The 16,770-nt window shown below is 26.2% G+C and overlaps 1 protein-coding gene across 1 annotated transcript; it reads left to right on the top strand.

The window, feature by feature from the left end:
• The first annotated feature begins 50 nt into the window (after positions 1–50).
• Positions 51–14,701, top strand: LOC107448058 (Metallophosphoesterase). The gene is made up of 8 exons (XM_016063147.4): positions 51–308; positions 2,436–2,645; positions 4,449–4,611; positions 6,493–6,624; positions 7,927–8,046; positions 10,137–10,187; positions 12,101–12,275; positions 13,802–14,701. The coding sequence occupies exons 1-8, from the start codon at positions 298–300 to the stop codon at positions 13,981–13,983; spliced, it is 1,044 nt and encodes a 347-aa protein (XP_015918633.1). The 5' UTR covers positions 51–297; the 3' UTR covers positions 13,984–14,701.
• Positions 14,702–16,770: the final 2,069 nt, after the last annotated feature.

Below are 16,770 nucleotides of genomic sequence, written 5' to 3'. Positions count from 1 at the left end.
ATAACAGGTTTTGAAGTTAATAAAGCGACTTAAACTTGGCAAAAATAGTCAGTTGAGCATCTACTTCCGAATTTGCTATTGTAAACAAATATGATCTGAGCTTACATAAATCTTTATTAAAACATTATGAAAGATTAAATTTTTCTTCTTATGATTGATTACTACTGTACTGATCGTGCTGAATTATAATCTTCATGTTCTCTATCGTAATTTGAGAATATATTCTTCAAATTTAAGAATTTGATTGTTTTCAATTTTCTATTATACTATTTTCTAACAGATTATGTTGCTTTTAATATGCATATAAAGTAATTTTTCCTTTAGTTTTTCGCTCCACTGTCATCCTTTTTCTATTATTTCTTTTGAGTATTGATAAACTACTTAATATAATCAATTATTGTGTTTTTCTCCTCATATTTAACTCATGATTATCAACGTCCTTGGGTATTTTTCATCGGATTTGTTATTTGTTAATCTTTTGTTTCAGAAATAGATAAATTAATACAATTAAAGGTGGTATTTCCTTATCTTGATCTGTCACCCCAACTAAACTTGCAATTTTATTAAAGAAAAACAAACAAACATATAGATGTTTGCCTGGGGGTGGCTACGAGTTATACCTTTCGAGTTGGTCCCTTTCTGTGATGTTCTTATTTTTACTTTCGCGAGCCGTTGTCTAGAAGTTGCCAAGACCTGGCTATTATATTGCCACAGATCACGATGCAGAAATCTTCCACAATTAAACATTTAACTTATATACAAAGTGGGTATATTTCGCTCAAAACTACTTTAACTACTACTATAAATTGCGATATACGTTTTTTTTTTTAAATCTTGAAGTTTACAAGTGTGACAAAACTTGGCGATTAATTTGACTCCGGTACCAATACGGATATTTCCCCTAAATTCTTAAAAATAATAATAAAAAATGAAGCATTTATTTCATAGAAACAGCTCACTACACAGTATTAAAATACTAAAAAAGTTAATGATGATGGCTACATAGGTAAGATTTGCCATAATCATTCACCTTTTTTTCCACTTTTTTGTTTAAGTGTTAAAAAATAAAGTTATATATTTCAATAAAATAAATGCTTTATGAATTTTTTTAATACTTTAAAATTTTATTTATAGATATACATATACCACATATAATGTCTCTCTCTATATATATATATGTATGTAATTTTATTGATGGCTTCTTTTATTACAGAAAGCTTTATTTTTTTTATTTTATATTATATCCGTTGTTGAACAGCCGACCCAATTTTTTGGGCTTACAACTACTGATGTTCAACTCTGTAGCCTTGTAATTTTGAACCATTCCAGAAGACAAGGAAACTCCTGGATCAGTACCCCCAGAGGTATTGATTTGTCAGGGAATATGGAGGACTTTGCAACTTGACAGATTTAACATGCATCCGTCACCATTTTCTACATGGGGAGTCTTCAGCCGGCGAGGATCGAACCCATGAACTCTTGGACATGGGCCCAGTGCACTACCAACCAGGCTATCCCGGCCCCACAAAAAGCTGTATTATGGATTAAGGGTATTCAAGCTTTTTAAAAATGGACTGTAAAGGAGGTTTTACATGGATAGTAAGATTTCCGTTTCTTGATGTAGGCCAAGTCTTGGTGACTTCCAAACCAGGCAGTGGCCAACAAGTAACAGAAGGAGACTATCTCATAGCCGAACCTCAAAATGTTTTTTATTTTATTTTTAAAATCCATTTGGAGATTGTAGTTGGTACGATAGATCGTGATACGGAAATATACCCCTAACTTTCAGTTCACTCACCCATATATCAGAAAATTTTATCTTTAGATGTGGTCCATATATACATAAGAAGATCCTTTAAGGTGACACATCACATATTTTTTAAAAAACGAATCTGATGAATATGCCTTCTTTCATATAGATTGCAATCATTATTTGAGTTGATAATTTTTCTAGGAATCAATAATTTATAAACAGTAGGTATTAAATTTAAAATTTTAAGGGGAACATTTTATAAAGTACATTTGTGATACAAATTTGAAAACTCTTCTATAAGTAAAACAGATTTTTTTTATTGTAATTAAAATTAGTAATACGTACTCTAGCATGCTTTTCTATGTTAAATATAAAACAATTTTATAACAATGATTATGAAAATGAGAGTTAAAATTATATTTGTATATAATTTTTGTTTTAAATTAAATGAAAATTTGCTATTTTTTTTAAGAATTAAGGAAAGAAATTTACTTCAGTATAATAAATATAGTATGTGATTATATTGTAACATGTCTTTATTTGGTAATACTATTTTAAGAGCTCAATATTTTAGTTTCATTATAAATGAAAATTTTATGCAAAAAAATTTCAGTATGGTTTTTAACTAGCTGTTAATATTTTCTAGTTCTTAAACTGATTTTTTTTTTCGTCTTTGTTTTAGGTCATTTTTAAAGTTATTATTTCTTCTGTTCACAATAGTAATTGTCTTTGAATGGATTGAATATTCTTTGGCACCAATTTTGATTTGGTCACAGTTATTTAGATTTCCTGATTCTGTTAGAATATTGGTCGTTGGTGATCCTCAACTTTTAGGCTACAGTTATACACCTTCTAGTTTATTAGGCTATGTGTTTAGATGGGATGCTGATCAGTAAGTTGAAAATATTTTCCATAATCCTAAAAATTTATTACGTGCATAATATTGTAAAATTGAAAAAAAAGTTATTTAAATTAATGCACTTACATTTTATTCAGTATATTATTTTATTATTCAACAATTTTAATATTCAGTATTTAGGAACAAAACTGGCATAAATCGATGTGAGGCTTACGTTAGAATTATCAAATTTCAAGTCATTTGAAAATTTGAACTTTTATAGTATCTTAACTATTAATAATGTTGATATTATAGTATTTAAAATAAATATTTATTTATTAAAAGTTTCTTTATTGGAGTAGTAAAATGCTTTTTAAAAGTTTCTTTTTTTTAATCAAATCTGTAACTTCAATAATATGATACATATTTATTGATCTATAGTAAATTCCTGATTTCAGTCTACTTTAAGGACAATCTTAAGTGTATACAAATTGCTATGCTATTGTGTTTTGTTCATAGGACACTTTCTAACTTACCCATATTAAATTTTGTTCCAAAATATTTTGCTTTCTTGAGATTTTATATGACAATATTTGTCAATATGACACACACACACAAATATATATATATTGTAAGATTTTGTTATACAATGTTAGGATGTGCTATGTTTCTTTTATATTTTTGTCAGTGCTAAAATTTTTTTTTAAATTTTGGTCTTTGAGATTCAGTACCACAATATTTTTTTTCAATGTGTCTGATATATATATCAACGTCNCCACACAATTGTTATATATATATATATATATATATATTTTAAATCTGAGGTTTTGTCTTACAGTGCTAAGTTATAATTTCTTTTGAAACTTTTTGTCATTGCTGAATTCTTTTTTAAAATTTTGCTCTATTGAGATTTTATGCTACAATATTTTGTCAATGTGTCAGATATCTTTTTATGAGACATTTTGTCTCCCTAAGCTGTTGTTTTACAATTTTTGAATGAGCTATGTTTCTTTTATGTTTTTTTCAAAGCTAAAATCTTGCTTATTGTTAGAAAAAGCTGAATTTACAAATGAAGAGTTGTTTCAAAACTAAACATGTGTATTTAAACAAATGATAATTTATTGACAATTTTGTGGATTATTTGCACCCAACTCATTTCCATGGATAATTTGCAGTTAAGCGTAATTTGTTTTAGAAAAATCAAAAAAAAAATTTTTTTACTTAAATTTGAAATAATTCTACTTATGAGAATTTTTGTTTACTTTTGGTTGTAATAATAAAAAAATTTATAAGAAAATATTTCCTCCATTATAAAATAATTGATTGTGTTGCATTACATTTTTTTTTCACTTGCTTTGTAAAAAATTTATAGAAGCTTTGAATTTGTTACATTTTGTGTTATTAAATTTTTCTTAAATTAATTATTGTGCTTTTGTTAAACAATTTGGACAATTTTTTGATTATTTAAACAAATATTTTTGACAGTTATTTTGGTATTACCTCAAAATCCTCTCATACTTAATCTCTAATTCACGATCTATCACGGGTATAATTTATATCAGCATTGTGGTTGGTGTGGGCAAAATATACAATTAATCAGCCAATGCTCATGTTATTAAAGTGCTTGCCAGAAGACTGGAAATTTATCCTGGAAATACTAACCACCTAAAAATGCCTCCTGGACTTACAGATGTAAATAATAATAAATCATTAAACTGGAAAGATTTATACTTAATTTTTACATTTATATATATTCTGCAACCACAATACTCATGTTTTTATTTCTTTTTGATATTCTAGAACAATATTGCTTTGATTTTGATTTTCTTATTGTCTATAATATTTAAACTATTTTAGGTATGTAAAGAAGACATTTTCTACTGCCTACAAATATTTCAATCCAAATCTTACAATATTTCTTGGGGACAATTTTGATGAAGGGGAAATAGCCTCTGATGTTGAATTTGTGGAATATTTTCAAAGATTCCAAAATGTTTTTTCAGAAGCTGATTTTAAAAAGGTGTATATTTATTGTTAAACTCATTTAATTCTCTTTTTTTTTTCAATCTTGCTCAAATCATTAGAGTATATCTTTTTTATTCCTTAAGTAGATTTTTCTTGTGAAACTCTATTTTATAAATCAAATATTATAGTACTGTAGAACTTCTATCCATTATCTCTGCATGTTTTTTTATCATTTGTATCATCTTGTTTAAATGGTGCCACCACAAATCCTATTAGTATAATGTTAATAGTAACCATTTAGATCGTTTTTTAAACTGCAAAATTCCTGTGACTATTGTGCAGAAATTCTAATAAATTTTTTAACAAAAGTGAGGTTATTTCGCTTTGAGAAGTAAAGCAGTAACTTCTAACATTTAGTAATGGTTAAGAAAATGAGGATCTATTACATTTAAGGGAAAGCACCTCAATTATGTATGATTGAAGCTTCAATTGATGAAATACAACAATTGAGGTATTATGCATTAATTGATGAAAATTTTGGAACTTGTGGTGTTGTCAGTTCAAGAAATGGTTGCTGAAAAGCTTAGTGTCACCAATTAATATAACAAAACAAAACCTCGACTAATACTGACATTTGTGGTAGGTAATCTAAGCCTTTAAATTAGTGAAGAATCAAATAAATAAATGCCTTTATCCATCTTTCTTTTTCATCATAAATATCTATACATTAAGTAAATAACATTTTCAAAATAATTTTTTTTATATTTATTTTAAATTTATTAATATCAATTTCATTACTTGATTAGTTTTCATACATTTTCAAGCCATTATGCTGACTCCCGTTTTTGATTTTCCTGTATCTTTCATTCATAAGGAATTGTTTCTTTAGAAATACGTAATCAAGGTTCTATTATATTAATAATAGACAATTTCTTAAAAAAAAAACTAACTTTTTCTGTTTATTGGAGTTAATTGTATAAAGATAGATGTAAATAATATAGTAAAATTTAATCAAATATTACAGTTTGTGAAAGGTCACATTATATTATTTATAAAATTAGTTTGTACCTATGCAATTTTTAGTTTAATTAGTGCAAAGCAAAATTTGAAATATGCAATTTTATAAAAAAAATTACAGCAATATTGCTCATATTAATCGTTTATGAACCTGCAATATGTAAATGGAAAAATGTAATTTACATAGAAATTGTATTTTTTTAAATATTTTTTTTCTTTCAATATTATATGAAAACACTATTATTGTTTGTATAGCTAAATATATTATTAGATGTAGATACGTAATTACATATAATAGAAAATATGTAACTATATTGTGAAACGAAATGCTAGTATTGCTATAATTACAATATTTAAGAATATCATATGCAGCTGTGTGTTCACTTCTGAAACCATTGGTCAGAAACAAACCTTATAACATTACTGGATTTTTCTTTCACATGATATATTTAACTTAAAGAGAAACACCTGAAAATTCATTCCCCTCTCGGAAGACCTTATTCATTAATTTTTTTCAACGAGTTTCAATGTGATAAAGTAAATTTATTTAAGTGTGTAATGTTTAAATTGTTTAAATTATATTGAAATTCTTTATTTTGTAGCATTGCTTTCTGTCATTGTTAACATTATTTTTTATTTGATTGTATTTGAAGGCCATTATAATTCCTGGTGACAATGATATTGGTGGGGAGTTTCAACCTCCTCAGAAGGAATTTGAAAGAAGATTTGATATGCATTTTCGGGATGATATAATTANTATTTAAGTGTGTAATGTTACATTTTAAAGTAAAATTAAGTATATTGCTTGGTGTGCATGTTTCTTAAAATGCGTTTTGTTTAAATTATATTGAAATTCTTTATTTTGTAGCATTGCTTTCTGTCATTGTTAACATTATTTTTTATTTGATTGTATTTGAAGGCCATTATAATTCCTGGTGACAATGATATTGGTGGGGAGTTTCAACCTCCTCAGAAGGAATTTGAAAGAAGATTTGATATGCATTTTCGGGATGATATAATTATGAGATATGAATTTCTTGAATTTGTAAAAGTAAGATGTGTTTCCTTTGTCTTATCTGTTTCAATAATAAACAGAGGTTATATAGGAGGTTAAATAGTTGAGATTATGCAAGTTATTTTTTTGTTTTTTTGACCCAACTAAATGAGCATGGCATGTTGCAAGAAGTCTGCATTTACAACAGTTTTTCAAATCGCCTTCAAAATGCTAGTATTAAATGTTAAAAAAACACATTTAAATTTCTTTTGCTATGATGACAGTTTTTTTATTTATTTATTTTGAGGGAAATGCTTTTTCTGCCATCAAAATGAAAAATACTGTAACAAAAAGAATGAAATAAAAATAATATTATTTATTTATTTTGTGGTAAATACATTTTCAAAGATACATTTTCATACATACAAAGTGAAAAATATTGTAAGAAGAAGAAAAATGGAAAGTATTATTATTTATTTTATTATCAAAGCAGGAAAGTGAAAACGAACATCATTTCATTTTATTTCTTTCCAACAATTATAACCCTTTATGTTTATAAAGCAACATGTGTGATGGACCAGTGGTAAGTTATCTTTCCTGTTACAAAAGGTAATTTTTTCTATTTTTAATTAACCTGCCATACACTTAAAAAAAATGCTCGGTTTCGTTTACCACATATCTATCAAACATTTTATTTACTTTTTTGACAAAATTTCTATTTTACTATTGAATCAGATGCTAGTTTACCATTCAAAATAATATTCAAAGCTATTGCCCTTCATTGGATTTTATAGTTTTTTATGCTGTTATTTAAACATTAAATGTATGTGTATTTACTTGTTTTGTTTTACTATTGTGAATTATCACTATAATGGGCTTTTACTATACTATTACTTTCCTTTCATTAGCATTATAGTGTTGTTTTTTTTTAAATGAAATATTTACTTAAATAGAGCACTCCAAAAAATTTAATTTAAAAAATCTGATTGAATTTCATAATTTTTTTAAAAAAGTATTGGTTGATCCTTTTTTTATTTATTAGTTTTTATAGCTCTATTTGTTTTTTAAACATATCACTATACTCATTAAGATTTCTGTGTGATAAAATTGATATGTTTATATCAGAATTGCTTAAATAGAATTTTTATACTAAAGAATTAAGAATTGCATTTGTCTTGTAACAAAACCTTGTATTTATCACTGAAAATTATTCCACTTAAATTAGATGTTTGTTTTATTAGATGATGCTTTATTACTATTGCACATTAAATTAAAAGGTCTTTTATGTTTATGAAGAAAATGGCGTCATTGAATACTTAAATTTCGTTTTATTGTAACAGTGCATTTTTTCTTTTTTAGGTAAACTACATTACTCATTCAAATGATTACCAAGTGGCTAGTAATGAATCTCTGGATGCATTTAGGATAGTTTTATCCCATTTTCCATTAACTCCATCATACAGTTCATTTATTAGTAAGGTAAAATTTGTTTAGTTTGTTATTTATGTAACTGTTTTAATTTTGAAGTTCTATTTAGATGTAAAGCTATTTTCTTAACATACCTAATTAAATAATTATTGTTACAATGTTGAAGAAGTTTTAAACAACTTATTTTTTTATTTTATAAAAGTTCATTAAAATACATTAATAATTAATAAAAAAATGCGAACAGTTTAAATAAACTGTACTCTAAACTAATTATCATTCAGCTATCATCATTTCTTAGATATTTTTAAAATCTTTTATTTTCTATAGATATTAAGTAAAAATAGCATTATAATGGAAAATAGTAGTTAGAAATAGCATTTTGTACGTGTTTAATTATAAATATTAAAAAAAGTAGTTGAAATCAATTTAGATCCTTGATTCATTTGCATTTTCCTTGACAAAAAATATCTGTTTTAGACAAAGAGTAACTGAATTAGATACAGTCGAACTCGTTTATAACGAGCTCGGATTTAACGAGAACTCGGATTTACCGAGGGAAATGAGAATATTTGGTTGGATCAATGTTAAGTCTATGGAACAGAAGTCGCTTTTAACGAGCAAGACCCGGTTTTAGCGAGCAATATTTTTCTGTCTTGCAATCTTTTTTCTCATCTTTCTAGTCTTTCTGTCTTATCTTTTTTTCAAAATGATAAGAAATGCGCGCGAAATAAAAAAAAAACGCGAACTGAAACTTCAAAGTAAGCTAACAAACTACTATTTTAAATATGTAGATTAATGAAAAAAATAAATGTTTTGGTAAGAATCTTTTCCTTTATTTTTCTTTCCGTTTATTGCTTCTTTCCTTTAAGACTGTAGCGCAACTAGAAATTTTTTGCTGGTTGGGGGGGAGAGTTATCATTAAATTAAGAAAAGTATTTAATTAAATTAATTAAAGTAAGTAAGTATTAATGAAATTTTATGTAAACTCAATAATTTGACCTCTCAACCCCCCACCCCTCTTCTGGTTGCAAGCCTGCCTTAAGGACCCGTTTATTACGAGCACTCGGATTTAAGTACATGTTACGGTCCCTTTGTGCTCGTTATAAACGAGTTCGACTGTATTATTAATTACTCTTTTCATGCCCTTCAGCATATAGGACCTCAAGCTTATTTGACCCTGGCAAGGAATCTTCCTTTTTGCCATCTACATATGTCAACCAGCTTAAGCACATTAAAAATCATTCTTTGGTACACTAATTTGGATCTCCCTCTTGGTCTTTTTCCATTAGGAGCCCATTTAAGTCTGACAAGTGTTATCATGTTACTGAGTATTCGTAAAATGTGCCCAAACCAGTTAAATCTTTGCTTCGAAATTTCATATTCAATTTTTTTCTGACTCTGACTCTTTTAGAAAGATTTTCATTGGATATTTTGATGAGCCAAAACATTTTAAATATGTACCTTATGCACTTATTTTAAAAGTTGTACAAAAAAAGTTTTCTATGTTTAGTTTGTTTTCTGGTCTCAGCATCATGTGAAAGAATTTTGCATGCTATAGCTTTGCATAGTGAAATCTTTATTTTTTAATTTGAATTATTAGATATTACTTCATATTTAATCAATAAAACATATAATAGTTCTAAACCTTTTTGTTTTCATTATGCCTTGTATATTGCTAAAAGAAGACAGCTATAATTATTCTTAGATGTGAATTTTTTAATTTTTATAAATTTTTTTTATTTCTTTATAAGCTGTTTGGTGACTTATTTTCATTAAACTAGTACATTAAAATTCTTTGTATAATTGATTGTGATAGTAGAAAGTTATTTGTTTATATTCTTGCGTTAAGCCCCAATATTTTTTGCACTTAATGAAACACGAATAAAATTAATGCCCGAAAGCATGCTTTTTTTTAATTGTTCTACTTTATGCAAAATATCAATGTACATATTTGAGCGATTTTTGGAACTAACATTATACTTTTGTTACATTTGAACTTAAATGATGCTACAATATCTGCAATTGTATTAAGTTTGAATATTAAGACTAAAAAAAAAGAACTTTTTAACATTTTAAGACTGTTTGCTTTATAATTTGGTAGGACAATTGCATAAAATTTAAAAAAATTTCTTTTTTATTAGGTGATTCCATATCTTCAACCACATATCATTATTTCTGCTCATGATCACAAGGTAATGGAAAATTTAATTAATTTTAGATGTAATATTTTTTTTTTTAATTTTCTTCAGCTGATGTCCAACGATTAGTGAAAGTTATCTCAAATTGTTCAACTAGTTAATTGAATACTTATATAAACCAGTCTGGAAATTGCATTTTGAGACTCATGATTTTAAAATTCTAAGTATAGCATTTTTTCAACATTTTATTATCATAACTGGGGTGATATGATGCTCTAATTGCTTCAAAATTTTTATCAAGTTGTTTTAAAGTGTGCAAAAAGTAATAATAATGATTGATGTTGTTAAAAAGTAATTCTAACTTCCTTAAATATGCATGAAGTTGCAACCCTTCCAGTACAATGTATCCAGTCTGTTAACACTAATTCAACAACTATTACAAATCACTCACTAGAAATGTAGAAATAATTGCTTTTAAACATAAAACAACCACCACTCTTTAAACAACAAAGAACTAAAGTATGTCACTTCAGTTAGAACTTTAGGTTTTTTAATCTTTTTCATTTATACTTTGTCAGCAATTAATTCTTTTCTGAACTTTCAAAATTGATAATGTATAACTAATGAAACATTTGGGGAAATGGATCTATACCAAACTGATAAGAAAATAGTTTAAAGATAATGCAAATCCTGTCATGTAAGGGAGTTTTACTATTCTTTGGTTGGTAAATTTATAAGGATACCATGCCTCCTGAAGTGCAATAAGAATACAATAATTAATTGTGTAACTAACCTTTTTTTAAACCAGAAAAGTTAAAAATGAGGGAGGTACTGTGCAAGGAAATTTCTTAGTCCTTTGTGTTGACAAACATGTGAAGATGCTGGCAAACGAATATTTGATGAGCAGCAAAAAAATTTTATACAATATTTCATGCAAAGATTCTGTTCGTTTCACTGAAAATATTAACATAGTTTTTAATTGAAGTAAAAAAAATTTCAGCTTTTTTATACGCTTTTATTTCGTTATTTGTATGATGGTCATGGTCACAAATGCAAATGCAAGTTGTGTTCCCCCATAATTTTTAAAACTTCCCTCAAATCTCTCAAATTTTGGCCTTGTTTTCTCCGATAAACTTGCAATCTTTGCTATAGTTCACTCATAAAAGGGTTTAGGTTAACTTTAAATATTACTTCATATATTCAGTGAAATTTTAAAACATGACCTAATAGTATGTTTTTTCTTGTCAACTTTTGAAGAGTTTAGAATAGCATTTATTAATAACCCTTGATAAATTTTACTGATTTCAACAGTCAATGTGCACAATAGGCAAGTGGTATTGTTACTAAAGTTTTGGTTCCTTTTATTATATAGGATAAATCTGGTTCTTGATAATATAGGTGAACATAGACAGGTGGTTAACTTGCCTAGTTTTACTGTAACTGTGCAATTCATAAATCTATTTTTGAGTTTAACTTAAATGGGTAAAAAAGGTTGTAGTATCATTCAAATGCTTAAAACTACCTGTTATTTATGAAAATTTAAATAAATGAAGTGCTAAGCAATTTGTGGAAAATTTATGTCAAAAACTGAGAAGTTTTTTAAAAAAGGCGCTTGATATTAAATAGTTTAAAAAAAAGGTACGAAAATGCTACTGTTAATTTAATTGTCAATAACTATCTTTTAGTATTATTTTACTATCTTTTATTCAAATTTATTTATAATGTTTTAATGTATGTATCTGTTCTCCATGAAGGCAAAATTTCTCCCAATACTTGATCCAGAAGTTCCCTTGTCTTCTGGATTTGATTCAAAATTACAGAGTTGAACATCAGTAGTTGTAAACCCAAAATTGGGTTGGCTGTTTAACGACTGTTTTAAAATGAAATAGATGTATCTATTATTTTCTGTAATTTCCAGATTTAACTTCTACATGTTTGTAATTCGTCTTTCTTCCATCATATTTTAGTCTGAACATGTAATATCCAACAGAAAAACTGGGATTATTGTGAGAACTTCCTCTTCCTTAGATTTTACTTCCTGTACTCTCAATATTTCAGAAGAACTTATTCATGAAATAATAGTCCCAACTTGTTCCTACAGAATGGGTACTTCGAAAATGGGATATGGTGCTTTAGAAATAAGTAAGTATTGCTCGGCGTAAAAAAAGACTATATTTATATTTCTTTTTTTTTTAAGATAATGTATAATATATATTTTATTGTGAGTACTTGTATTGCTTATTTCATTGAATTTTTAGAATAAATTTGTTTCTTTCAAAGACATATAATGCCATAGGTCATACCTACTTTCAAAAGTATTTCATGCTATTATTTAATCTGTAGGTCTGACCAATTTAACCTAAGTGCAGTGAGGATTAAAATTTAACTTTTCATAAACTATTCTAACTTTAATCAGACCAAGAGCTAGATAGATTATAAGTTGTTAAAAATTGGTGTGCCATCACAAGAGTTGTATTTTCTAAGTATACAGTTTTTTAAAATAACTAAATTTTCAATAAATTCTGTTCTGCAGGTATAGAATAATGTGATGAAAGAGTTGTCTGGCCAAATTTTAAATTAATCCTTATTATTTTATTTTATTATAAACCTTTGGACTGTCATTTATGAAATGGTTCTAAAACATATTGTGAAGTAACCAGGTGACAGACAACAGATGTTTATTTATTTTATACTACAAATGAAATAATTATAAAGTATATTAATGTTACTGTTTTTTAACCTAAGTTAGCTCTTGCACTCGAATTTATACACTATGTTTCAAAAGGAATTTGTGAGATATAGAATAAGTCTTAAAAATAATATTTTTTGCAACAATTAAACTCAGAATACAAGAGGAAAAAAAATTCAGTAGATTCGAATTTTTTTTTTATCCTTCATTAAGTTTTCTCTCCTAATGTATGTGGAATTTCAAACTTGCTCACAAAAAATGTTTAAGGTGCCTGTATGATGTGGGAATGAACACAAAATTTAAAGCAGAACACTTAATTTTTGGGAGTATTTATTTATTGTTCTTTTGCAATATTTTTAACGAATTTCTGAGCAAAAGAAAAAGGAAGCAATATTTTTTGGCACAAATAACTTGATAAAAATATTCAACATAGCTTTCATAATTTTTAAATCCTAAATATTTCTCTAAATATAAGTTAACACTTAACTTTGAATATAATAATTACTTTAAATAAGTAAGGTTGGTGTTAAAAATAAGTAAGAAGCTTTAATTTAGAAGTTTTGAAGTTTTTCTTTTAATTTTACCAGATAATGCCAGATAATGATACCTCATACATGCACACCATGTTAACTCTGAATTTTTAATTTTTTTTGTTTTTGTTTCTCTTCGTAAAGTTTTAACTCTCGGCTAATCACAAGCTGTTAATTATTTGTTGTAACTCCTTTACTACATTTAGATTCAGAAACTCTAAGAACAGTTATTTTAATCTACAAAAAATCCATTAAAATATTTAAAAAATTTTAACCGTTTGATGTTATTGGTGAAACTTGGAAGAATATGACTTTTGTCAATACTTTTATGTATGTTAAAGTGATAATTTTTCATTAGTTGTTGTTTTTTTTTTTTTTTTTTTTTTTTTTTTTTTTTTTTTTTTTTTTTTTTTTNTTTTTTTTTTTTTTTTTTTGCTAATTTATTTTAGGTAAATCTGGCGAAGTCAAGTATACCGTCCTCTGGCTACCCTCTCGTTTTCGACAATTATTCATTTATTTATTCATATTGTGTTGTTGTTTATTTTACGCAGTGTTTGTATTTTGGAAGAAAATTGTTGGGCGTAAACCCAATTTCAGCAGGCAGAAAAAAAGTTCAATCTTACCCTGGTGATATTTTAAAACTCTAGTACTATTATAATTGAGAAATATTTTTAAATGCTGAAAAAGAGTGAGAAAAATTGTCATTTGTGAATTGAATAATCTGTGATATATGAATTTTTTGTCAAAATTGGAATGAATTTTTCTAATAAACAGAATCTATTTTTCTTTCAAAGAAAAAAAAGGGCATTATTACTAAAAAAGCAATAATCTTAATCAGATCTCTTAAATGGATTATTCTATTAAGAAACTTGATTAAACTACTTAAAAAAAATTTGATTCTCTCTCTTTGCGGGCTTCATATGAATACTAAACTGGTGATTGATTTTTTCATATGCCTGCATATGAAAATGACTAAAAAATTTTGAACGAAAAATTAATTAATTAATTAAAAATTAGAAAAAATAATGATGAAAAGATTTTATCTTATCAACTGCTCACAGGATTTTATATGCAAAAATAGTGCTTTTTAATACTATGTTAATATAGCCGAAGCAAAATATATCAATACAATACAAGTGTGAGTTAGTTACAATAGCTTTTTTTCCCCTTGTCTTTATACTTTTTTTCTTCTTCTATTTCTTTCCTTGTTTTCTTTGCATTTTTGGCTTATATTGGATTCTATTTACTTACAGCTTTTGTGCAGCTAATAAACTTATTTAATCTTAATTTTTACTTGAAATTGTCTCTTTTTTTTTCTTTCTTTGTTGACACTTACATATATATATATATGTAAAAAACAGAAAATAAATACAAAAAGAAAAAAAATGAAGAAAATCAATAAGTTTTATTTACTGCGCTTACAATAAACAGAGAAAAATAACATAATAAAAAAAGAAAAGAAAAATTTTTTTTAAAAAAAATAATAAAAATCAGGAGAAAAAAAAGATATAATCGATATGATATATATTTGCGGATATAATCATGTGAGTTGATGAAAAGATTAAATCTTTTTTTTTCCCTGATTTTTATTATTTATTTTTTTTTAAATAATTTTCTTCTTTTCATATTTCATTATTCTGTAATTTTTTCCATGTTTTCTCTACATTTTGAACTTGTATATGTGTGTGTGTATATGCGTTTGTAACATTCAATATCAGTGATTGGTTATTAATAATAATGAAGTTGGTAAATATTAAAAAATTCAACACTTAGCTTTATTCTAAGAGATTAATTTTCCTAACACTTTCTTATAGTGATCTTTTTGTGAAATTAAGGCTGTTTCCCAATAATCTCTACTAATGTTTTTCATAAGGTTATGGATTGTTACCTTGTATTCCTCATGCACTATTCTTATGTTGTTGTTTTTTTTAATAATAAGAAGAAGAATGCTTACTATTATTAAAAAAAAGCTTTCTTGGAATGTCACTTGGGACAGGAACTAGGTACAAATGTGATTATTAAGAATAACAGATGATTATAGATAACTTATTATTCAGATAGTTTGTGAGAATTTATCACATTAACCTGTTATTATAAATAATACATGCATTTTTATCACATTAACTAAAATAGATAGTAATTATTAATATTTTCTAATTATTATTATTTATAACCAAATTTATTATTTTGATTTTAATGTGTAAAAAATTTTCTTTTAAATTCCCAAACTGTTTATTTAAATGAATATGTCTATTTCATACATTTTTAAAATCTGTATATCAATGCATACATTTTTGAAATCTGTATAGAAATTATTTTATATCGTCGAACTTTTTAGTGTTGTTTTCTATATTTTACATTTATGTACAAAAATATCCGAGTATACTACTCTATATCTGTTGTGTCTCATGTATTTATTATTTTCTCATATATTTCTAATAACCACTGTGTAACATGCCTCAATCTTGCACCTACTTATTGTATATTGCACTGGTTCTCAATGCGTAGGCCAAAACCCATATATATATANGTGATCTTATATATATAAAACTAACAAGTATCCAATTAATGACATGTAATTTGCTTGCAAAAATTTTTTTGGCTACAAATATTATTTCTATCAGTCTGCTATTAAATGCTTACACTTCAATACTTTGTTTAGAATATAGTATGATGTCATCATATAACATAAGATTTTTTTGGTCCAAAGTGATGAAAGTTTTATCTGCTTTTAGGCAAAATTTTATAACACACTATTTTTTTATCATTTTATAGGTTGCAGTTAATTTGCAAATTGATGGCTTAATCATCATTATGAGCTTGACATTAGATCCTTAGAAATGTGGCTCAGTAACATTTTTCAATTGAAATGCTCGAAGTGACTAGCCACAAATGTTTCGAGAGTGACACTTTTTACATGAAACTGTTCCATAGCATTTTTTCCAGTTATGTACCTATAAAATTTATGGAATTTCTACAAGGAAACAGCACACTATACAGAAATATCTTGTTGTGTACAGTGTGCAGAAAAAAGGAATATCCTGAATAACTTCAGTTCTAACGATAGGATTTTCATATACTAAGATTCAATATTGATAGTTTCTGGGTCTAGCCTTAAATAGGCTATTTAATTTGTGCAAATGATATACAAAATCAGTCTTAAAACGTACTTTCTTTGAATACCTTTTTTATGACGGATGCAGTTTTTTAACCCTCAAAATGTGAGAGCTATATGGAAAGTATGGTTCCAATAGTCGGGTCAAGAAAGCGTTGATTTTATGATCCTCTAATAATGATTTTACTTTTTACATATTTCACCATATCTAGAACTTTTTAAACAAATAGAAAATTTTTAAACTTAATTATAAAATCCAAATATTCTAAGATAGTTCTATGCAAAAAAAAAATTTTTTTTAAA

This window comes from Parasteatoda tepidariorum, chromosome 10 (genome assembly GCF_043381705.1).
Source record: "Parasteatoda tepidariorum isolate YZ-2023 chromosome 10, CAS_Ptep_4.0, whole genome shotgun sequence".
Classification (NCBI taxonomy): Eukaryota; Metazoa; Arthropoda; class Arachnida; order Araneae; family Theridiidae; genus Parasteatoda; species Parasteatoda tepidariorum.
This window is presented reverse-complemented; position numbering and strand designations above follow the sequence as displayed.

Coding starts and splice junctions, on each gene's coding strand:
- LOC107448058 (XM_016063147.4), top strand. Junction 2,646..4,448: donor TTTAGATGGGATGCTGATCA/GTAAGTTGAAAA, acceptor AAACTATTTTAG/GTATGTAAAGAAGACATTTT. Junction 4,612..6,492: donor CAGAAGCTGATTTTAAAAAG/GTGTATATTTAT, acceptor TTGTATTTGAAG/GCCATTATAATTCCTGGTGA.